General features: G+C 42.8%; 2 protein-coding genes across 4 annotated transcripts in view; one reads left to right on the top strand and one right to left on the bottom strand.

The window, feature by feature from the left end:
* Nucleotides 1–6,092: 6,092 nt before the first annotated feature.
* Nucleotides 6,093–15,992, bottom strand: LOC116968858 (myosin light polypeptide 6-like). 3 transcript variants are annotated; one of them, XM_033015833.1, is made up of 7 exons: nt 15,873–15,992; nt 15,750–15,777; nt 12,615–12,758; nt 11,415–11,588; nt 9,858–9,935; nt 7,500–7,542; nt 6,093–6,545 (listed from the first exon to the last, which is right to left on the bottom strand). In XM_033015833.1, exons 1-6 carry the CDS (start codon nt 15,873–15,875, stop codon nt 7,514–7,516), a joined length of 456 nt encoding a protein of 151 aa, XP_032871724.1. In that variant the 5' UTR covers nt 15,876–15,992; the 3' UTR covers nt 6,093–6,545; nt 7,500–7,513. The 3 variants fall into 3 exon arrangements, with proteins under 3 accessions (XP_032871724.1, XP_032871725.1, XP_032871723.1); XM_033015834.1 differs by having other exon boundaries at nt 7,511–7,542; XM_033015832.1 differs by lacking the exon at nt 7,500–7,542 and having other exon boundaries at nt 15,873–15,990.
* Nucleotides 15,993–21,631: 5,639 nt separating this feature from the next.
* The window catches only part of hat1 (histone acetyltransferase 1), a 39,996-nt gene continuing 37,794 nt past the window's right edge, over nt 21,632–23,833 (top strand). Inside the window, exon 1 of the mRNA XM_033015831.1 lies at nt 21,632–21,733. Within this exon, the coding sequence (XP_032871722.1) occupies nt 21,727–21,733 (7 nt within the window). The 5' untranslated portion in view covers nt 21,632–21,726. The remainder of the gene's footprint in view (nt 21,734–23,833) is intronic.

Here is a 23,833-nt window from a genome sequence, read left to right as displayed (position 1 = left end):
ATCATGTCCTCAATCAGTTGTGTAAGGGGAGACATTCTGAAGGTCTACCACTGTGTGCTCTGATAATTGTTGTCGTCCATGTGGCCCACTCCGCACTGCCTAGTGAAAAAGCAAAGCTGTGCAAGGTGTGGTATGTTACTTTTAGCTTTTATTTCTAGTCCGTTGATGGCCATTTTCTACATGCCTAATTTGACAGGTACCCTTAGTAGAACAATAGCCAAAATCATGAAGACTGGAGATCTGAATTCAAAGCAGAAAGTGCTGAAAAAAATCAGCAAGTCAAGCAGCATCTGTGTTAACGTCCTGGGATCAGAATGGTTTGACCTAAAGTATTAACAGTTACTCCCCACAGAGGTTGCCTTAACGGCTCAATATTTCCAGCACAGTCTGTTTTTGTTTCAGATGGTGGCGCACTTAATTTTGAGTTTGATGATTGTGAACTGATCTCACCCCTGGTGTGAGCATAGAAGTCTTGGATGATATTCTATTGGAGTATTGAAGGAATGGTGGGGGGGGGGGGGGCTTCCCACTTATTCTGCACCTTTCATAGAAACATAGAAAATAGGTGCAGGAGTAGGCCATTCGGCCATTCGGCCCTTCGAGCCTGCACCGCCATTCAATATGATCATGGCTGATCATCCAACTCAGTATCCTGTACCTGCCTTCTCTCCATACCCCCTGATCCCTTTAGCCACATCTAACTCCCTCTTAAATATAGCCAATGAACTGTGGCCTCAACTACCTTCTGTGGCAGAGAATTCCACAGATTCACCACTCTCTGTGTGTGTAAAAAATGATTTTCTCATCTCGGTCCTAAAAGATTTCCCCCTTATCCTTAAACTGTGACCCCTAGTTCTGGAGTCCCTGCTCAGTGCCAGACTAGAACCAAGCTCAACAGGGTCATCTTTCCCCGCTGATTCTGCCAAGCCCCGTTCCCTTGGCTGTAGTTACGCTAGATAGTAGGTAGGGTCAGTGGGAATCTCATTCATCCATGCATGCGTGTCACTAATTTGATAATGAGGCATTTGGCTATTTTAGAAGTGAAGACATCAGTATCTTAATATGTCATCATGCATCACACCCTAGTTTGGGTATTTATGCGCCCTGTGTGCAGATGGAATTTCCAATTCCAATTTTCTTTACGGCCAGCCACTCTGGGCGTCTAACCGTCCACTCAGGTCTGACCTGCGTGGAAGCAACAAGCCGTTTCCAGCAGCTAAATGCATTACTATCATCCACTGTTTAAAATGACTTGCATCACTCTTACCCTCCCTGCTTGAACAGAATATAAGTCTGTAGTTTCTCAACTGAAAGGCACCTGCGCTCGCCCAAACGTGTATAAAATATGCTCCATTGGGCTAAGTTTGGCTTTGGTAGGAAACCCTCTCTTACTGGCTTGAAGACGTAGTCTAGTTTCCATTTTACTTTGGATTTCAAGCACAAGTACTCGTGGCACAAAACTCTTGACCATGTAAGCTGATGATTCATCTTGTTAACTGAACCGCCTGCTTGTGATCTCAGTAGTCCCATGTGTTTCCGTTGTGGGGCCGCAGTTTGGCATGTCAGTTAGTAGGCAGCGCCATTGGAAAAGACTGGGGGAAATGAGTGTGTAAGATTGGAACAGGAATGGGACACTAAGTGTCGCATCCTAATTTCAGAGGCCAGCTGCCCAGGTTGTTAAACAAACTGATTTCAAATGGGCTCTGAAATATCCAACTAGCACTGATGTTACTGGCAGTGATTGATTTTATGGGGGGGATTACTTGGCTTGGGTCTGACTTTTTATTTTTATTGTATATTTGCTCATTTCTATATTAATATTTTTCTTTTCATGTTGGAATTGCCCATTTTGTTCTGTATGTTGTCTACATCCACCTCACTGTATATTCTATGTTCCAACACACTACAACAAATTATAAATACTTTTTTAGCATTGAAACAAACAATTTTTCTGATCAATTAGGACAGATGTAACTGCCATTAGAGTCACCTGTACATTCAAATCATCCGTTATGCATTCAAAAAATCACAGTATTATCTGAAAGTTGTTCAAACTTTCCAGGAATGTATAGCAATGACGCATGAAGGAATCCATTTTTTTTAAACCATGAAAATGTGAACATGTCAATGAATTGGTTGATCTGTTGCATTGATTTCAAGTGTTCCTTTTACTGATGTAATACATAGTCACCTGTCACCCATAAGACTTTGGCTCCAATTTGTGTGTTACTACAGTCAGATGTCAACATAAAGTACTGTATAAGACAAACATTTGTCAAGCCCTTACAATTAAGCTCCTTTTTTACAAATTGACAAATATCAGTCGTAGTGTTTTGTCAAAATGTAGTTTGTAACTCTGTAGTCTGTGTACCTTTCGCTATCATGAGAATCTGCTAAAGAATAAACTTGTACTTATTAAATATCACAGCAGTATTGTATTTACTTTGTCATTCATTCCCAGCTTCCAAGGAATGTTACATTGGCTCTTTTATTATGTTTGTTCTTGTCATCCCATGCATATTTCCATGAATGGTTAATGTTGCATTTGGCATGGTTTGCTGAACTTAATGTATGGAAGGAATCACTGGGTGGGTTGCTATGATTTGAGCATTTTAATTCTCGCTCTCTTGTTCTCTCACCTTAAGTGGTGTGGTATCTTCCGCACTCCAGAACCACAGGCTGTCATACATGCAAACCTATTGCAAGTTTTAGAATAGTGTTAGGGATAAAAAGCCATAATCGTATTAAAATGCAGTGTAGGCATAAGGGGCCAAGATTCAGATTCAGATTCAATCTGTATTGTCATTGTGCAGTCTACAATACAGAGACAACGAAATGCAGTTCGCATCTCACCCAGAAGAGCCAACATAGAATAATGTAAACAAGTAAGTCAATTAAAGCTGGTTCGCAAATTCTTGTGAGACACGGAACGTCGTGGTGGGCCCACGCCGCCGCCATTTTGAAAATCAAATGGCCTAATCTGCTTTTGATTCTAAGGCTTTGCTTTAAAATCTCAGAAATTTGCTATTAAAGTCAATTTGTTGCCTGGAAATGTCTCAAAATGGTGCCTGATGCACCACTCGGGTGTGGGCACTATCTTTATTAAGAGGATACAGTAAGATTAAGGATAATAATCAAAAGACAATACACCAAATGTCCTATGTGAAGAAAGCCAGTTCAAGGGAGAGTTGAAGAGTTTATTCGTAACGATCAGATTTAGTTAGGCAGGTTCCCTGTTGCTAGTCTACATTCCAGCACAAACTTCATCCCGAGAACCATTCTGGTTAATCTCCTCTAAACCCTCTCGAATGGCTGTCGTGAACCTCTTTTACTCCCCCCAGTGGTGCTGCCACGTACTTTTATGCTTAACTTTACCTCATTTGGTTATTCTGAATCAGAATCAGAATCAGAATGCTTTATTGTCCTTGCATGTGTCACATACAACGAGATCACTGTGTCTCTCCACTTCAAACATTCACATACTCATACTTTTTGCACTCCCTCCCTCCCTCCCCAAACCCACCCATGGATTCACTGTCTCCCTCCTTCCCCATAACCCGCTCCCAAGACAGAGTTCAGTTCCAAGATTGCTGATGGGTAAAAGCTGTTGAGTCTGGCAGTGCGTGACTTTAGAGTACTTGAATATTCTTTTGTACTGCTTTAGTTTGCATGGCAATCTTTGCACCATTCTGTTCTTGCATTCATTGTTGCATTTATTGCTTGCTTACTGTTTACTGTATGAGCTTCAACATTGCATCCTAGAGTATATGACATAAGGAGACATAAACCTAATCTAATCTCTTCACATCCTTCCTATAATGAGGTGACAAGAACACACTACTCCAGACCAGCGTTTTCTAAGGGTTCAGCATGACATCCCTGCTTTTATGCTCGAAGCCTCTAACCATATAACAATTACAGCACGGAAACAGGCCATCTCGGCCCTACAAGTCCGTGCCGAACAACTTTTTTCCCTTAGTCCCACCTGCCTGCACTCATACCATAACCCTCCATTCCCTTCTCATCCATATGCCTATCCAATTTATTTTTAAATGATACCAACGAACCTGCCGCCACCACTTCCACTGGAAGCTCATTCCACACCGCCACCACTCTCTGAGTAAAGAAGTTCCCCCTCATGTTACCCCTAAACTTCTGTCCCTTAATTCTGAAGTCATGTCCTCTTGTTTGAATCTTCCCTTTTCTCAAAGGGAAAAGCTTGATCACGTCAACTCTGTCTATCCCTCTCATCATTTTAAAGACCTCTATCAAGTCCCCCCTTAACCTTCTGCGCTCCAGAGAATAAAGACTTAACTTATTCAACCTATCTCTGTAACTTAGTTGTTGAAACCCAGGCAATATTCTAGTAAATCTCCTCTGTACTCTCTCTATTTTGTTGACATCCTTCCTATAATTGGGCGACCAAAATTGTACACCATACTCCAGATTTGGTCTCACCAATGCCTTGTACAATTTTAACATTACATCCCAGCTTCTATACAGCCCAGAATTGTGTGTAAAGGGCAGTCCAGTTTTTGCTGAGCCAATGCCATACATAGCCATAAAATGTCATGAACAGTTCACAGAAAATGATCTGGAACATATTAACGTCACAAAGAGCCTGAACAGCAAAGAATGCTGGCCATTAGCCAACTCTCCCCAAACAGAGCTGGCTGCTCGCTATTCATTCCAAATAACAGACGCAATAGGGTTTAAAAAAGATAAATGAGTCAAATGCAGAAATTCGGATTACTGAATTTAATAATATATTTATCCCTTGAAGTCATTTTTCCCTTGGGTAGTGTCTTGGGATCGTGGATGATCGCTTCCACTCCAGTTCGAAGGTGACTGATGAGGCCAATGTGGAAACTGCACACTTCAACATGTGCTTTATGAGATGGATAGGTGAATACTTGATACTTCTGACACAAGCTTCTCAATGCCAACCTGAATTTTCTTTCTACAATTAGGACAGGGACTTCCAGATGTTAGTGGGGATGCTGCATTTTTGTTCAGACAAGTTTTGAATAACTCCTTGAATATTTTCCTCTGCTCACCTCATTTTCGGGTTCAGTTTATTTATTGTCAGGTGTAGCAAGGTAGTGAAAAGCTTTAGTTACGTGCTAACCAGTCAGTGGAAAGACAATACATTACAATCGAGCCGTCCACAGTGTATAGATACAATATAAGGGAATGTTTAGTGCAAGGTAAAGCCAGTCAAAGATAGTCCGAGCATCACCAATGAGGTAGATAATAGTTCAGCACTGTTCTCTAGTTGTGGTAGGATGATTCAGTTGCAAGACTCATGGTCTACCAGGCAAGCAGTGATCCCTGTCCTATGTTTTTGGGACTTGTGACTACAATCATTTAAATATACAAGTAGTAGGAGATTAATAGCCCTTTGATTCTTCTTTTCCATTCATTAAGATTACAATCAATCTCTTTCAGAATCAGACTATATTCGCCATGTTTTGCAACATACGAGGAATTACTACACCATCCTCCTACAGTATTACACTCTCCCTTGATTCCCTTTGTATCCAAGAATTCAGGTAATGGGCAGAAAGTGATCGGGATGACAGATGGCACAATGGGCTAAGTGTTCGGCTGGCAACCGGATGGTAGCCGGTTCGAATCCCGCTTGGAGTGCATACTGTCGTTGTGTCCTTGGGCAAGACACTTCACCCACCTTTGCCTGTGTGTGAATGTGTGTGAGTGACTGGTGGTGGTCGGAGGGGCCGTAGGCGCAGATTGGCAGCCACGCTTCCGTCAGTCTGCCCCAGGGCAGCTGTGGCTACAGAAGTAGCTTACCACCACCGAGTGTGACTGAGGAGTGAATGAATAATGCGATGTAAAGCGCCTTGAGTATTAGAAAGGCACAATATAAATCCCATCCATTATTATTGAAAGAGATGAAGATACTGGTCGTCATCTTGCAAAATTCCACACACACAATTTTCCTTTTGCAGTTATTACTTCTTTTTAAATTCCAGATTAAATTCAAACTGTTCTCTGGATCACTGGCATAGTAATTTAACTGCTGCAGCATCTCAATTGGATTCCAGTCAGGGGAAAAAAAAAACAGGCACAGCCAGAGTTAACAGTATAGATTTTATTACTTGAAAGCATAAGAAAAAAACAACAGAAGAATTTCAGATTTAAAAAGATGTGCAGATACAATCTGAGGAATATCTAATGAGTTTGGAGCCTCCTTTGCTTTTAGATCAGACATCCAAAAATCCCTCAACATCACGCAGTATTTCTACAAGTGTGCGTGTGTACACAAGGGGAAAGGGGGAGATCCACTTAAATCAAACCGCATGGGACACTTATTACCAAGGGGATCCAAAAGGTTGCAGCATAAAAAGGAATGATTTCCTCCCACTCCCCTTAGTGCACAAGACTACCATTCTCTATCTTATATGCATGTTGATAAACAAGAAAATAATTCATTTAGAAAAAAGATTTGTGTGTCAAGTAGAAAAAGGCACTTAAAATTCAGCTCCAGGAGAACGGTTAACCACTCATCACCATTCGGACCAATTCTGTGAAGAAAACAAAGAAAACATTGAATTATTCTGCCCCCGAGAGAATTGAAGAAGGGTTCCGATTAAAATCGCTAGAGTTTTACAACAAACAAGACTAAAATCCTGCAAAATTGTATGTAAAACATGTTTGCACACAAGCAGGAGCAAAATGAATCACATGCAAAAAAACAAAAAGTACGGAATGATCCCAATTTACTCCCAACTAGTATTGGGAGTTATCGGTCATAACAGTAAATGTCTTTCCCACAATCAACCCGCCTCAAAAAGGCAGTCAATTTTAACTTACATATCTACCCAAACTGGAAATATGTACAAATATGAACCTTCACTTTTTCTCCCACCTCCCCAGTCTAAAGAATCTAAGCAGTCAGTCCAGAATTCGATTCTCCAGTTTGCACTAACTACGGAACGGAGCAGAAAAGGTGGCAGCTCTAACCAGCCGGCCTTCTCGAATACATGATTGCAGGCATGTTATCCTCACAGCAATACATTTGTTACCAAAGGAAGACCACATTAGCCGTAGATTCCATTAATCTGAACTTTTGTGCTATCTATCACAGGTGATGCAGGAATGAAGAGACAGATTTCTTCCAAAATGGACACCAGATATAATTTAGTAATTCAGAACCTTGGAAGCTGGTAGCATCTAATCCAAACCAATGTTAGACTTGGCGACTTTTTTTCTCCAAAATACACTTAAAATGGTGCATATTCAATGCCCACCATGCAAACATTGACAGGCTGGCAGAAATTAAAAAAAAATAAAGAACCAAATGGTCTTCCTTTAGTTGGCAGAAATTCAAGTATAGTCAAGAACTGGAGATATTAGCCTCCTCCCTCCCCATTCCCCCAAAAACAAAATCACACCTAGATCAAGCCACATGCAGAGCATGCTAAAAGAAAAGAAAACAGGACAAATATTGGCAGGGGAAAAGTGTCAAGGTGGCGTACCATGGCCTTGCCATTCACCCAGACATGATGTGCCTGACAAAAGCTGTTAAAGAGGAAGAAAAGGTTTAAAAAGGCAATGCAATTTGAACCAACTTTTTGACACAAGATTGACTGGGGATTTGGATCACAAACTTTCAACAAGCCAAGTATCCAAAGAAACAATCCAGCTCGTTCGAGTTTAACATAGAAACATAGACAATAGGTGCAGGAGTAGGCCATTCGGCCCTTCGAGCCTGCACCATTCGCCATTCAATATGATCATGGCTGATCATCCAACTCAGTATCCCGTACCTGCCTTCTCTCCATACCCCCTGATCCCTTTAGCCACAAGGGCCACATCTAACTCCCTCTTAAATATAGCCAATGAACTGTGGCCTCAACTACCTTCTGTGGCAGAGAATTCCAGAGATTCACCACTCTCTGTGTGTGAAAAATGTTTTCCTCATCTCGGTCCTAAAAGATTTCCCCCTTATCCTTAAACTGTGTGACCCCTTGTTCTGGACTTCCCCAACATCGGGAACAATCTTCCTGCATCTAGCCTGTCCAATCCCTTAAGAATTTTGTAAGTTTCTATAAGATCCCCCCTCAATCTTCTAAATTCTAGCGAGTACAAACCGAGTCTATCCAGTCTTTCTTCATATGAAAGTCCTGACATCCCAGGAATCAGTCTGGTGAACCTTCTCTGTACTCCCTCTATGGCAAGGATGTCTTTCCTCGGATAAGGAATCGAAAGATTTGTAAAGAAATGGGCAACTAATCACCCGAGCTCATCTCACAGCACATCACGATGGTCAGTGGACATTCAGAGCTCAGTTGATAATCGGGTTCTATTCTTGTTTGCTTGAAATTTGGCTCCGTTAGTCAATAGGAGAGTGGATGACGGTAGCAATGCTAGAATTTGGCCAATGGGCTAGGGGGTGTCCATAGATGCTGCCGCACCCGCTGAGTTTCTCCAGCATTTTTGTGTACCTTCGATTTTCCAGCATCTGCAGTTCCTTCTTAAACACAAGGAACTGCAGATGCTGGTTTATACAGGGGATGGACACGAAATGCTGGAGTAAATCAGCAGGTCAGACAGCATCTCTGGAGAAAAGAAATGTGTGATGTTTTGGGTCGAGACCCTTCTTCAGACTGGGTCTATAGAAGGTTCAGTGGCCTCCATCACAGGTATAAAAAGTTAGGGAAAGAATCTATGTTTATGACATAAAATAGCTAGCTTTTCCTATGGAAATTAATTTTAACTGTTACTTAGACGCAGGGTCACAGAGGAAAAAAAAAACCTTTACTTCCATGTAGATTGTTATCTAAAGTACCCCACACAGGAATGGTACTAGGATAGAGGGGATCACAGAGTCTCCTCCATGGCCAGAGTGAGCAACACCGGAAATTGGAGGAACAGCACCTCATATTCCGCCTGGGGAGTCTGCATCCTGGGGGCATGAACATTGAATTCTCCCAATTTTGTTAGCCCTTGCTGTCTCCTCCCATCTCCCAGCCTTCGGGCTCCTCCTCCTTTTTCCTTTCTTCTCCCCGCCCCCCCAACCCCGATCAGTCTGAAGAAGGGTTTCGTCCCGAAACGTTGCCCATTTCCTTCGCTCCATAGATGCTGCTGCACCCGCTGAGTTTCTCCAGCTTGTTTGTGTACCTATGGTACTAGGATATATCAGGAGAAGGTCAGGACCATTCTCCGAGAAGGAGGAGCAAGTTTAAAAAAAAAAATGTAAGCATATTTGTCTGTAATTGCTCTGCACAGAAACATCTGCCCTAGAAGGTTTACATTCAAGTCCGTGCTCTTCCTATCCTTTACAACTGCTAGACACTCCACCCCATTCTGTTCAGATGCAGAGATAGGGCCGAACAAATTTGTTTTCTGACATAGGGCAAGCAACTGGTGAAATGTATGAAATTGCAGCATGAAATTTGTCAATGGTACATTTAGGACAGATCAGGAGGCAAATGGATTCCAAGAGGGGAAAGTAAATCATTTAACTGGAGGTGATGGTAGGGGGAATGTATGGTCTTTCTTGGTGGACAAGCTTCTTGGACATTTACAGCATCTTTCCTCGCGTTGCTATCAGCTTGGATGGGGTCAATGTGGAGGCAGGTATTCCCACAACCCTCTTCCTTCTCTTTCCCTCCGCCAAATCCACTCCCTCTCCCAGTCCAAAATGAATTTATATGTGAACCAATGCTTTGCAACTTTTTGGACCATGAACCCGTTTTCAGCATCATCCCCAATCGTTGCACCACACAATGTTAAACATGTAAAGAAACGCAGGCCCAACAAATAGAAGTCATTCCAGCCACATGGGGGCAAGTGCCTTCATTCTTATTGACTGCAACAGTGCATGCACCTACCCTCGTAGTTGATGCAGCCATTTGCATCCTCGTGGCCCGCAAGCAGAGTCTCCACTTCTTCCTCAGTCATTTTCTCACCTACACGGAGAGAAAAAAAATAGCAGTTGATCAAAAAGGTTAGACAGAGGCGCATTTTGACGCAACAGTGGAGTTGCTGCCTTGCAGCGCTAAAGACCCGGGGTCAACCCTGACTCTGGGTGCTGTCTGTACGTTGTCCCGGTGACCACACCGGATTTCTCTGGCCGCTCTGGTTTCCTCCCACATTCCAAGGGCGTACAGGTTTGCAGGTTGATTGGCTTTGCTAAGAATTGTAAATTGTCCCTGGTGCTAGTAGAAAAATAGGTCGGGAGGCCATTTGGCCCTTCAAGCCTGCACCGCCATTCACTGTGATCATCCACAATCAGTACCCCGTACCTGCCTTCTCCCCATATCCCTTGATTCCACTAGCCCCTGGAGCTCTATCTAATTCTCTTTTAAATTCATCCAGTGAATTGGCCTCCACTGCCCTCTGTGGCAGAGAATTCCACAAATTCACAACTCTATGGGTGAAAACATTTTTTCCTCATCTCACAGTTTTAAATGACCTCCCCTTTATTCTTAGACTGTGGCTCCTAGTTCTGGACTCGCCCAACATTGGGAACATTTTTCCTGCATCTAGCTTGTCCAGTCCTTTTATAATGTTATATGTTCCTATAAGATCCCCCCTCTCATCCTTCTAAACTCCAGTGAATACAAGCCTAGTCTTTTCAATCTTTCCTCATATGACAGTCCCGCCATCCCAGGGATCAATCTCGTGAACCTACGCTGCACTGCCTCAATCACAAGGATGTCCTTCCTGAAATTAGGAATGTAAGACCAAGCCATTCATAAGGTAATAAGGAATAGGAGTAGATTTAGGCCATCCGGCCCATCAAGTCTACTCTGCCATTCAATCATGGCTGAACTTTCCCCCCCCCCCCCAAGTCAGGTAAAACAAACGGAGAGCAAGCAGATTAAAGCTCTTTCAATAGCAACAGAAAAAGCTGCTATTCCCAACTGCAATGTTTTCTTCCTCACATTCACAACAAGAAACAAGTTCAAAGGTAGACACAAAATGCTGGAGTAACCCAGCGGTTCAGTCTGAAGAAGGGTCTCGACCTGAAACGTCACCCATTCCTTCTCTCCACAGATGCTGCCTGTCCCGCTGAGTTACTCCAGCACTTTGTGTCTATCTTCGATTTAAACCAGCATCTGCAGTTCTTTCCTACAAAACAAGTTCATATTTATGTTAAATTATGTGGACTTTTGTACTGCCTGAGCTTAGACCAAGTTTGAATTTGGGCTCAGGTGAAAAGATAACCAATTGACTGGATCCTGCCCATCATTATCAGTTATAATAAAAAATGATTGCCAGATTATGAAAACCGTGTTACATGGTAATAATCTCTTCTCCTCAAAAGCTCCAGGAAGCTGGGGTCAGTCCCTACCTCTGATGTGGACTTTGGACAATTCCCCCCCCCCCCCCCCCCCCCCCCCCACAACCCAAAGACAAGAGGTCACATTAAACCCAAGCAGTACCGAGAGTGACCAGCACATGGCGCAGTTCAGCACCCATGACTGTGCCGTTTCCTTCCTTATCAAAGACTCGCAGACCCTCGACAAAATCCTCAAACGTTCCTGGTTCCTTGTTTCTTGCAATGTCTTGAAGTTTTGGAAGAAACTGCTCAAAATCCAGAGTTTTCATATTCATATCTGCAAAGTGAAGGCAAAGGTTACTTATCCCATCTTTCTCAGCTTCTCTACTTTACTCTTTAGAAGCATTTCGAGTGTGCAACGGCTTTGCCAAGGCATGCTGGAGCATGGTCAGAATGAACCAAATTCTCGGTTACCCAATCCATTTAGCAAAACAAGAATGCACATGCAGAGAAAGAAGAAGAGAAAAAAAAAATTCTTCCCATGTAATGCAATTTTTCTTCTAAGTGGTTTCACTGGCTCCTGCTTAATATTTAAAAATTATTAAAATCTGGTAGCTCTTCCTCCTGGTCTGAAAAAGCTACTTTTATAACTACTAAACCAGGTTCGCTTCTTAATAAACAGACACCACACAAACTGTTTGGTAGACCAGTTCAAAACTTTACTTAACATCGGCCGATGGAAGGGAGGGAGAACTCCAGTCAAGTGACCAATACGGACACTTGACCGTCCTCCGTCCACCACACTGAACAACAGAATTACATTGCCTTAAATAGGGTTTTTTTGTCCCCTTAGCACATTTCACAGACATTAGTCATGGTCAGAGGTACAGGAAAAGGTTTCCACAGAATGCATCACATCAAAGGCCTTTTGTTTACATAGTACAAGATAACATTGGCCATTTGATTTACGACATTTTATCTTCACAGAGATCACCCTAGCTCTTTCGCTGCTTCCTCTCTGTCATTTGGTCCCTCATAAACATAGGCCATTTGATTTATGGCATCTTACTTCAAAGATGTGACTAGCTGTTTCTCTCTTCCTTTCTCGCCTCCTCCCCCATAACATTGGCCACTTTGTTTACGGCATCTTACTTCAAAGAGATCTAGCTCTTCTCTGTTTGTCACTTGGGAGACAATGTTATGGTATTTATTATCTCACACACCGCAACCTAAGGCAAGCCTAATTTGACAATAAATATAAGCTGTAAGCTAGCCCAGAAACCTATTTTAATATCTTCTTATATTTTAACTAAAATTCAGCTTCATCAGGTCCACCCCCCATGAACAACATCCGGGTTCTTACCTTCGGGCTTTGGATTCCCAAGGACTTTCAAGACTTCCGCATTGCATGGATTCTGACCAAGTGCACGCAGCAAATCTGCAAATTGGCCGAAGCCAATTCTACCTTCACCAATCCGGTCATAGAGGCAGAAAGCCTCTTTGAATTCTGAAAAGAAAATGGATCCTCATAAAGAATGTACAAAATGGTAGAACAGCATTTTTTTTCCCCATCTACGAGCAGATTTTATTTAGGGAAAGAGGTTTAGAGAATAATTTTAAAACACTAAAGCAGAGGTCATCTCCATACTCGAGAAATATTTAGACAAATAATGGGGTAAAGGCAGGAATGTGGGATTAGGTCACTGTTCTTTGGAGGTTAACACCAACAGACTTACTTGGTAGGTGAAATTTAATAAAAATGTTATTAAAATTTAAAGCAACATTCCATGAACAAAGTGGTTGGGTGTTATTTCACTAATTCACTCGAAGGGCCGAATGGCCTACTCCACCTATTTATTATGTTTCTTTACCTCGGTACACATGACAATAAACTAAACACTTGTACTTATGTACAAACTAATACTTCTGGTCAAATCCATTCTACAAGATGTTTTTATTTCGACGCATTTAATGTCTGATCTGATTAAATTAGCCTCCAGTGCTTATCTCCCTGTAAATCAGTTTCAACCTCCCAGGAGAGGAGACTGGTCACCATTTGTTAGAATGGAATCCGTCTGAGTTGGCATGAATTTACTTGTCCAAATTAGGAAATATTGGGCAAACCAAAAAAGTAAGCAATGAAGACTGTCCCCACCCCCTCTAAAAGAAACCTGACAAAGTTCAATTAAAGAACAGAAAGACGAATTGCCGTTTGGCTTGATACAATCAAGCAGTTAACATGAATTAATTATGTGTCAACGCCATGAAATGGATCCTCTTTCAAGTATTAAATTTCTCCCAGTAAATAAAAAACATTAATAATTAAAACAGGAACAAATGGAAAAAAAAAATTGGGGTTTAAACTACAGTTGGGAAAAGTTTTCAATATTATTTGGGAAAAAGTTTTCAATGTTATTTGGGAAAAGTGGGCAGTTATTTCCTCTAAATCTAGCTCCTTGCAGCGACCCACCCGAAAACCTGAACCCCACTGAATTTCTGCTATAAAAAGGAAAAGCCCGTCCTGTTCGAATTTGGAGCCCATCAAAGCTGATGAAGGCAGGTACACAAAAAAGCTGGAGAAAGCGTACAGTTTTGGTCTCCAAATCTGAGGAAGGACATTATTGCCATAGAGGGAGTGCAGAGAAGGTTCACCCGACTGATTCCTGGGATGTCAGGACTTTCATATGAAGAAAGACTGGATAGACTCGGCTTGTACTCGCTAGATTTTAGGAGATTGAGGGGGATCTTATAGAAACTTACAAAATCCTTAAGGGGTTGGACAGACTAGATGCAGGAAGATTGTTCCCAATGTTGGGGAAGTTCAGGACAAGGGGTCACAGCTTAAGGATAAGGGGGAAATCCTTTAAGACCGAGATGAGAAAAACATTTTTTTTTTCACACACAGAGAGTGGTGAATCTGTGGAATTCTCTGCCACAGAGGGTAGTTGAGGCCACAGTTCATTGGCTGTATTTAAAAGGGAGTTAGATGTGGCCCTTGTGGCTAAAGGGATCGGGGGGTATGGAGAGAAGGCAGGTACAGGATACCGAGTTGGATGATCAGCCATGATCATATTGAATGGCGGTGCAGGTTCGAAGGGCTGAATGGCCTCTAGTCCTGCACCTATTTTCTATGTATCTATGTTTCTATGTAAACTCAGCGGGGTGCAGCAGCATCTATGTGGAGCGAAGGAAATAGGCAACGTTTCCTATTTCCTCCGCTCCGTGCAAAGAGTTGAACAATCTCCACTAGAGGAAATAGGCAACGTTTCGGGCCGAAATGTTGCCCATTTCCTTCGCTCCACATAGATGCTGCTGCACCCGCTGAGTTTCTCCAGCACTTTTGTGTACCTTCGATTTTTCAGCATCTGCAGTTCCTTCTTAAACAAGTTGATGAAGGCAGATGGACAAAGGTTCATAGAAACATAGAAAATAGATGCAGTAGTAGGCCATTCGGCCCTTCGAGCCTGCACCGCCATTCAATATGATCATGGCTGATCATCCAACTCAGTATCCTGTACCTGCCTTCTCTCCATACCCCCTGATCCCTTTAGCCACAAGGGCCACATCTAACTCCCTCTTAAATATAGCCAATGAACTGTGGCCTCAACTACCTTCTGTGGCAGAGAATTCCACAGATTCACCACTCTCTGTGTGTGTAAAAAAATGTTTTTCTCATCTCGGTCCTAAAAGATTTCCCCTTATCCTTAAACTGTGTGTGTGGCCCCTTGTTCTGGACTTCCCCAACATCGGGAACAATCTTCCTGCATCTAGCCTGTCCAACCCCTTAAGAATGTTGTAAGTTTCTATAAGATCCCCTCCCCCCTCAATCTTCTAAATTCTTGGTTTTCCAAAATATTCCAAATGGAATTTAAACTGTGGAGGTGGTGACGAGAGGGCTTCAGCCAGAAAGGGTTATTGGGAAGAAAGAGCTACAAAGGTTGGAAAGCCTAGACTAGACTAGAGAAGGCTCGACCGATGTAGGCAATGGGATGGGCGTTTCAGGAAGGGAAGGGCCAGGTCGCCGCCCTGTAATGTGCGAAACGTTGCAATGTTTGCCCTTATATGGAGTTAAAGCCATCAGCCTCGTAGGGAAGAGTCCAATTTAGAGAAGGTAATGGGGAGCTTTGCACCGTAAACTGGAAGCTGCAACCTCCAGTTTAAATCCACCTCCACAGTTTAAATTCCATTTGGAATATTTTGGAGCAAGAAACCAAGAACCAAGGGGGAGATCTGCCGGGCCTGATGATACCGACCAGGATCAGAATGCAAACCTTAGGGCGTAAACACAGCGAGAAGATGAGGCCTCGGGCCTCCATTCGTGGCCACCCGGTTGGGGAACTTTCCTCAGCTATTTGCAAACTTCTTTCTGCAAGGAAATCAACTCCTTCGAGTTTTGAACTAAACATTAGAACGCGACTCACACCTCGAAAATCAGAGGCTGAAAAGTTCCCCTTTTGTGGAACTGAGTTAAAAAAAACAAGGGTTAAAAACAACTTACCGGCGATCTGGTCTTCTGTGAAATCGCACTGTTGGAGCAAACAAGCATAACATTAAAAATGAATATTGCATGCAGTCAAAGACAGGGAGCATTAATAGCTGATCAAGGGGGGACATCTCTTACCATCTTGTTCTGGTCCCTGCGTCCACTGCCTGACTTTCTTGGATTGTGTCGTGAATACTAAAAAGATTGATGGCTCTTGTACTCCAATCACACAGAGCAGCTCACCCTGTGACTGCATTCCAGTCTCCTTCAAACCTCCAATCACACACGAAGGCAGTGGCTATCTGTCAGTTGTTTCAACCACCGGATAGATGATAATCAGGAAGTCGGTCTGTAGTAACGCTGCACACCATAAACAGTCAAAAGAAATAGTGCTCTCTTCGTGTCATTATCACTACCAAAGATACTAGATCACTGCTGACAATGCAATGCTGACAATAAAAGTGGCCAGACCTCTAGGGTGCTGAAATTACATTGAAATTACATTGAAATTACATTGAAATTGCATTGAAATTACATTGAAATTGCATTGAAATTACATTGAAATATATGAAGGGGAGATGTTGACAATGTAAGCCAGGCAGGCAGCAACAATGGAGATAGAAGCAAAGTTACCCCATTGAACCAGCAGATAAACAGTGGGGGTGGTTAGCTTGGATGAACCAGCAGATAATTCAAGGTGTTTAAGAAGGAACTGCAGATGCTGGAGAAATCGAAGGTAGACAAAAATGCTGGAGAAACTCAGCGGGTGCAGCAGCATCTATGGAGCGAAGGAAATAGGCAACGTTTCAGGACGAAAGCCAAGGGAACAGGCAACGTTTCGGGCCGAAACCCAAGGAAATAGGCAACGTTTCGGGCCGAAACCCTTGGGTTTCGGGCCGAAACGTTGCCTATTTCCTTCAGAGTTTCGGGCCGAAACGTTGCCTATTTCCTTCAGAGTTTCGAGCCGAAACGTTGCCTATTTCCTTCAGAGTTTCGGGCCGAAACGTTGCCTGTTTCCTTCGCTCCATAGATGCTGCTGCACCCGCTGAGTTTCTCCAGATAATTAAAAGTATCGCTTTAATGTGAAAGACGTCCGGGTATGTGGATTTTTTTTAAAGTAGGTTCCAGAAAGCTTTTTGAGCCAATAGGTAGAGAAGGGGCTAATTTAACCGGTAGCCAGATATGTGGTTGAATCGTCAGTGGGAGAGTATTTTGGGGATAGTGACCTATGTCAACTTCATGGTGGTTGTGGAAAGGGATAAGGATGGTGAAGAAGAAGGGTCCTGGATTGGCAGAAAAACAATTTCATTATCATGCGACAGGTCACGACAAACACAAAGCAGTGGTTTGCAGGTCAGTTTACATCTGACAAAATTGAGTGATTCAAAGTGAAATAATAAGGATTCAGGGTCAGCATCTTTACAGGGGGTTTACAGGGTTTCCTTTATTGTCATTCAGACCGAAGTCTGAACGAAATTTCGTGCCTGCAGTCATACATACATACAATACAATAAAAAAACAACAATAAACACATATTAACATCCACCACAGTGAGTCCACATAGCACCTTCTCACTGTGATGGAGGCAAAAGTCTTAGGGCTGCAGTCTCTTCCCTCCTCTTCTCTCTCTGCACTGAGGCGATACCCTCATTATGTTTCTCATATAATCAATAACCTGATTGATTGATTATATCTTTAATAATCCTTTACAGGAAATTACAGTGCCACGACAGCTTCAAGACAGACATAACACCACACATTTCCTCAAATAGCTTCCATACTTAACAAGTTAAAATACAAGTTAAAATACAAGTTAAAATACAATGAATGAAAAAAAAGTGCAGTTATTTATGCGCATTATATAACCTTATAGCAGCTGGTATACAAGACTTCCTATGTCTCTCAGTTTTGCACATTGGTGCAATCAGTCTCTGACTGAAGATGCTGCTCTTGATCACCTTCAGGGCATTGAGTGGGTGAGTGGGGTTGGTCATTGGTCAATAACCTCATTATTGAAACGATATTATGTTTCAATAAGGATAAAGATAGGGACAGTAAGGAACCTTGATGTTAGGGGATATTGATGGATGGTTGGATAAAAAAGAAAAAAGAAGCATGGCAGGTGTGGAGAACTGAAAACTGGGGGAAGGCCTTTCAGGAATAACGAAAGTGTCCAGGAATAGTTAGCAAATGCATCAGGAGGGAAAAGTGGGTATGACTTATTACTAACAGTCAAATTGAAAGAGAATCGCAGAGTATTTTTGTATGTACATTAAAGGCAAAAGGGTAATCAGGGAAAGAGTATGGTCCATTGAAGACCAAAAATGGCAATCTGCATGTGGAGCCAGAGGATGAGGATTTAAATGAATACTTCTTATCTGTATTCATTAAGGAGAATGTCATTTTGTAGTGGGAGAATTCAGGGAAGGAGGGGCATATAACATGGAATGGGCAGTTCCTATTTGGATTTAGATCTGCATGTAATCACACAGAACATTCTTACACAAATGGCTCTAAACATGGAAGAATATCACTCTCTTAAATCTCCAAATTAATCCTCCACCAGTTTCTATGTAACACTATTTTAACGTGTGCTTTCAAACATGCAAACATGTCTAGACTTTCTTCTAGTTGCTTTAAAGTGAAAAATCATCTCAATGCACTTCCCACCTGCCATTGCCTTTAAACTTTAATTTATCCAAAATTCTTCCAGGATTAAAAATGGCGATTATATAGATCTAATTCCCATGAAGTAATTGATCTGAAATATTAACCGTTTCTTGCTCCAGAGATGCTACCTGACCTGCTGCACATTTCCAGTGTTTTCTGTTTTATTGCATATATTTACTGCACTTTTCACAGCCTCAGGCATTCTAATGTACTTCACGACCATTGAAGAACTAATGAGAAAATAAGTGTTCAAAAGGGAACTGCAGATGCTGGAATATCGAAGGTACACAAAATTGCTGGGGAAACTCAGCGGGTGCAGCAGCATCTATGGAGCGAAGGAAATAGGCGACGTTTCGGGCCGAAACCCTTCTTCAGACTGATGGGTTTCGGCCCAAAACGTCGCCTATTTCCTTCGCTCCATAGATGCTGCTGCACCCGCTGAGTTTCCCCAGCAATTTTGTGTACCTAATGAGAAAATAATCTGTTTTAGAGAATGCAGTCTTGTTCGTTTTCACATCTTGTACAACATCCCCAACTGGACAGCAATGATGTCAGCCTGGATTTTGCAGAAGATCCATGCAGTAGAACCTTTTTTAATAATATGAAGTCTGCATGTACTTCCCATTGGGTTGGCGTGGAAGATTGCAACCTTCACGTGGTCCACCCTGTTTCGACGAATGCAATTAACCTGGCTTGACGGGCACAAACAGAAGATCAAACTGAACAAGGTGTTTAAGAAGGAACTGCAGATGCTGGAAAATCGAAGGTACACAAAAATGCTGGAAAAACTCAGCGGGTGCAGCAGCATCTATGGAGCGAAGGAAATAGGCAACGTTTCGGGCCGAATCGGCCCGAAACGTTGCCTATTTCCTTCGCTCCATACATTTTTGTGTACCATCAAACTGAACAAGTTGTCTTACAACTTTAGGCAGTGCACACCATACGCAAGAAGAGGAAGACTTCCCATGATTGGCTCTGACCACAAGTCATGTCCTTGCCCTACAACACAATTCAATAATACCATAAGTAGATCTTTGGGTTGTAGTGGAGAGGAAAAGCTAGATAATATAAATTCAATTCCTGTGAAAATCCTAATCTTCTGCGTCATTTTATACCAGTGGCCTTGGGTCATGTTGAACAGCTGTTGGCAGCTTTCGACCAAAGATACTAGATAATCTTTGCGTTAGACTATTGTTGCTGTGTATTGTGGCAGGTTGGCATATCTTAAACCCCTGTCCAGTTGTGATGAAGAATCACCGATCTGAAAACATTCATTCTGTTGTTTTCTCTACAAATGCTAACTGATCTGCTGGGTATTTTCAACAAATTAGTGTAGTCAGGGGGTATGGAGAGAAGGCAGGTACAGGATACTGAGTTGGATGATCAGCCATGATCATATTGAATGGTGGTGCAGGCTGGAAGGGCTGAATGGCCTCTACTCCTGCACCTATTCCTCTGACTTCGGGAGAGGAATGGAGAGCAGGGGAGAGACAAGACTTTGCCTTCCATCACAGTGAGGAGGAGATTCACTCTGATGGATGTTTGTGTAAATTGTGTTGGTGTGTGTCTTGGTTCTTTTCTTGTATGGCTGCAGAAACCACATTTCGTTTGAACCTCATGTGAGGTTCAAATGACAAATAAACGGCATTGTATTGTATTGTATATTTTCTATGTTTCTAAATTCTATTTCGACTCCATAAATACTTCCGTTTAGAATCAATCTCTGTGCAATAGTCAAATCACTTTGAAAATTGTACAGGATGTACAAAAATGTACAGGGTACTGATTGGGGATGATCACATTGAATGGCGGTGCTGGCTGTGGGAACTTCACTATGCCCCCCTGCAGGAACTATACATCAGGAGGTGCAACTCCAGAGCCAACAATATCATGGGGGACCCCTTCCCCCCCAGCAACGGACTGTTCCAGCTGCTACGGTCAGGCAAACGCCTCCGTTGCCATGCGGTGAGAACGGAGAGGTTGAGAAGGAGTTTCTTCCCAGAGGCCATTCGGACTGTAAACTCCTACGGGACGACAGATGGCACAATGGGCTAAGTGTTCGGCTGGCAACTGTCGTTGTGTCCTTGGGCAAGACACTTCGCCCACCTTTGCCTGTGTGTGAATGTGTGTGAATGTGTGTGAGTGATTGGTGGTGGTCGGAGGGGCCGTAGGCGCAGATTGGCAGCCACGCTTCCGTCAGTCTGCCCCAGGGCAGCTGTGGCTACAGAAGTAGCTCAACCACCACCGAGTGTGACTGAGGAGTGAATGAATAATGCGATGTAAAGCGCCTTGAGTATTAGAAAGGCGCTATATAAATCCCATCCATTATTATTATCTCACCAGGGACTAACTCTACTGAACCTTTTTCCTTCCATTATTTATTATGTAAAAGAATATGTGTGTTATGATTGTGTTTATAGTTCAAGTTCAAGTTCAAGTGAGTTTATTGTCATGTGTCCCTGTATAGGACAATGAAATTCTTGCTTTGCTTAAGCACACAGAAAATAGTAGGCATTTACTACAAAACAGATAAATGTGTCCATATACCATGATATAAATATATACACACATGAATAAATAAACTGGTAGTGCAAATAACAGAAAGTGGTTATTAATAATCAGAGTTTTGTCCGAGCCAGGTTTAATAGCCTGATGGCTGTGGGGAAGTAGCTATTCCTGAACCTGGTTGTTGCAGTCTTCAGGCTCCTGTACCTTCTACCTGAAGGTAGCAGGGAGATGTGTGTGTGGCCAGGATGGTGTGGGTCTTTGATGATACTGCCAGCCTTTTTGAGGCAGCGACTGCGATAAATCCCCTCGATGGAAGGAAGGTCAGAGCCGATGATGGACTGGGCAGTGTTTACTACTTTTTGTTTGTTTGTTTGTTTGTCTTTTGCACAAAAGTCCGTGAGCATTGCCACTTTCATTTCACTGCACATCTCGTATGTGTATGTGACAAATAAACTTGACTTGACTTGACTTGGCTCGAAGGGCTGAATGGCCTCAATAGTCACTTTTAAAATAAGAAATTGTGTGGGGATAGAAAAATAGAATTTAGAAAGATAGACGTAGTAACATCGATGCAAGAAAATAAAAATCCCTTTTCTATCCCCACACAATTTCTTATTTTGAAAGAGATTTGACTATTGAGTATAAACTGAGGTATTTTTTTTTTATGGATTCGCGCCCTCCCGCTCGAAAGGGAAGTGGAGTTTTTTTTTCTTGCATCGATGTTCCCGCGTCTGGGGCGGTCACGTGGCACGGGGGGCAGGCAGAAGGAATCGAGCGGGAGCTGTGGGCTGTCAGCGCTGTGGGGGCCGCAGAGATGGCGAGTGAGTACCGGCCCGCGCGGGGGGAGGGGAGAGTGGGGGGAGGGGGGAGTGGGGGAAGGGAAGGGAAAGGAAGAAGGAGAAGGCTCGTCGTACCGCATCCGCGAGCGTCGCAAAAAACGAACTCCTCAGCGGCGCCCAAACGGTCTCGAGTCTCGAGTCTCGAGTCAAAGCGCGCGGTTGCCGAGCAAAGTGGGCGGGGTTGTTGCAAGGGCGCCGGGAGACGCGCGTGTGGAGCCCGGTGGCGGGGGCTAGGTCGCCGCTCCCGGCAACTTTGTGGTCACGACAGCGAGCTGAGCTCGCTGTCGTGACCACAAAGTTGCCGGGGGCGGCGACCTAGCCCCCGCGACCACCTCTTGTTGCTCGAGGTGGAACGTTTTTAAAGTTTACTCCGCCCCCCCCCATGTCTTTTTGAAATTTCGATAGCGCATTTCCGGACTACCTCCATCATAAACACTTGATGGTCGAACCGGTACTTTGCAGAAGTATACTCAACTGTGGCCAGTTTACACATCCACATCCCACTGGGAAGGAAGGAAGGAAGATCTTGCAATGAGCTTGGTTGAGTGGGAAATGTCAAAGAAAAGCTTGACCGTCTTGAACAGCATCCCCCTTCCCCCCATCAGAACTGCCCACTCCATCGACTCCTTTAAGTCAAGACTAAAAACTTATCTGTACTCCTCCAAAGCCTTTCCTGACGTCCACTGAGCAAGGGCTATATATATATATATACACACACATATATATATACACACACACACACATATATATACACACATACACACATATATATATATATATGTACACACACATATATACACACACACACACACATATATATACACACACACATATATACACACACACATATATATATATATATATATGTGTGTGTGTATATATATGTGTGTGTGTATGTATATATATGTGTGTGTATGTGTATATATATATGTGTGTATATATATATGTGTGTGTGTGTATATATATGTGTGTATATATATATGTGTGTGTGTGTATATATATATGTGTGTGTGATGTGTGTCTCCGCTACTTGTGGTGGTGGTGGTTGTGTGTGTCTATATCCTGTGTGTCCGGTAATCTCTATCTGTGGTGTGTGTGTATCTACTGTGTGTGATTATGTGTGTGTCTGTGTCTCTTAGCTCTGTCGTGTCTGTGTCTCCCCTCCCTATCCTCTGTGGTGTGTCGGTGTCTCTTCTTCTCATCGTGTGTGGTGTCTGAGTGTGTCTCATATATGTGTATATATCTATGTGTGTATGTGTGTGTATATATATATGTGTGTGTATGTGTATATATCTGTTGTGTCTCTCTCTCTGTGTGTGTGTGTGATCTCTCTGTGTCTCTCTATCTGTGTGTGTCTGTGTCTATCTATTGTGTGTGTCTGTGTCTCTCTCTGTGTGTCTGTGTCTCTATCTGTGTGTATGTGTGTCTCTCTCTATGTGTCTGTGTCTCTATCTCTATGTGTATGTGTGTGTCTCTCTCTCTCTGTGTCTCTCTATGTGTGTCTCTATCTGTGTGTCTGTCTCTGTGTCTGTCTGTGTCTCTGTGTGTGTGTCTGTCTCTCTGTGTGTGTGTGTGTCTGTCTCTCTGTGTGTGTCTGTCTGTCTCTCTGTGTGTGTCTGTCTGTCTCTCTGTGTGTGTCTCTGTCTCTCTCTCTGTGTGTCTGTGTCTCTCTCTCTCTGTTGTTTCTCTGTGTGTGTGTGTCTCTCTATGTGTGTGTGTCTCTCTCTCTATATGTATATATGTATCTATGTATATAGTTTGTTTGTTTATACTATTCTTATAACAAATGTAAAGCACTTTGGCCAACGAGAGTTGTTTTTTAAATGTGCTATATAAATAAATGTGACTAGACTTGACCTCTTAACGAAGACTTAAACATAAATAAGGGTTTATGTTTGAAGGTCTGAAGAAGGGTTTCGGCCCAACACATCACCTATTTCCTTCGCTCCATAGATGCTGCTGCACCCGCTGAGTTTCTCCAGCATTTTTTTGTCTACCTTCGATTTTTCAGCATTTGCAGTTCCTTCTTAAGCATAAATAAGGTTGTACTTCTGTTTGTTCAGTGGCGTCTAAATTAAACCA

The sequence above is a fragment of the Amblyraja radiata genome, chromosome 46, assembly GCF_010909765.2.
Source record: "Amblyraja radiata isolate CabotCenter1 chromosome 46, sAmbRad1.1.pri, whole genome shotgun sequence".
Classification (NCBI taxonomy): domain Eukaryota; kingdom Metazoa; phylum Chordata; class Chondrichthyes; order Rajiformes; family Rajidae; genus Amblyraja; species Amblyraja radiata.
The sequence above is the reverse complement of the archived record's forward strand: the minus strand, read 5'-3'. Positions and strand labels throughout refer to the sequence as shown.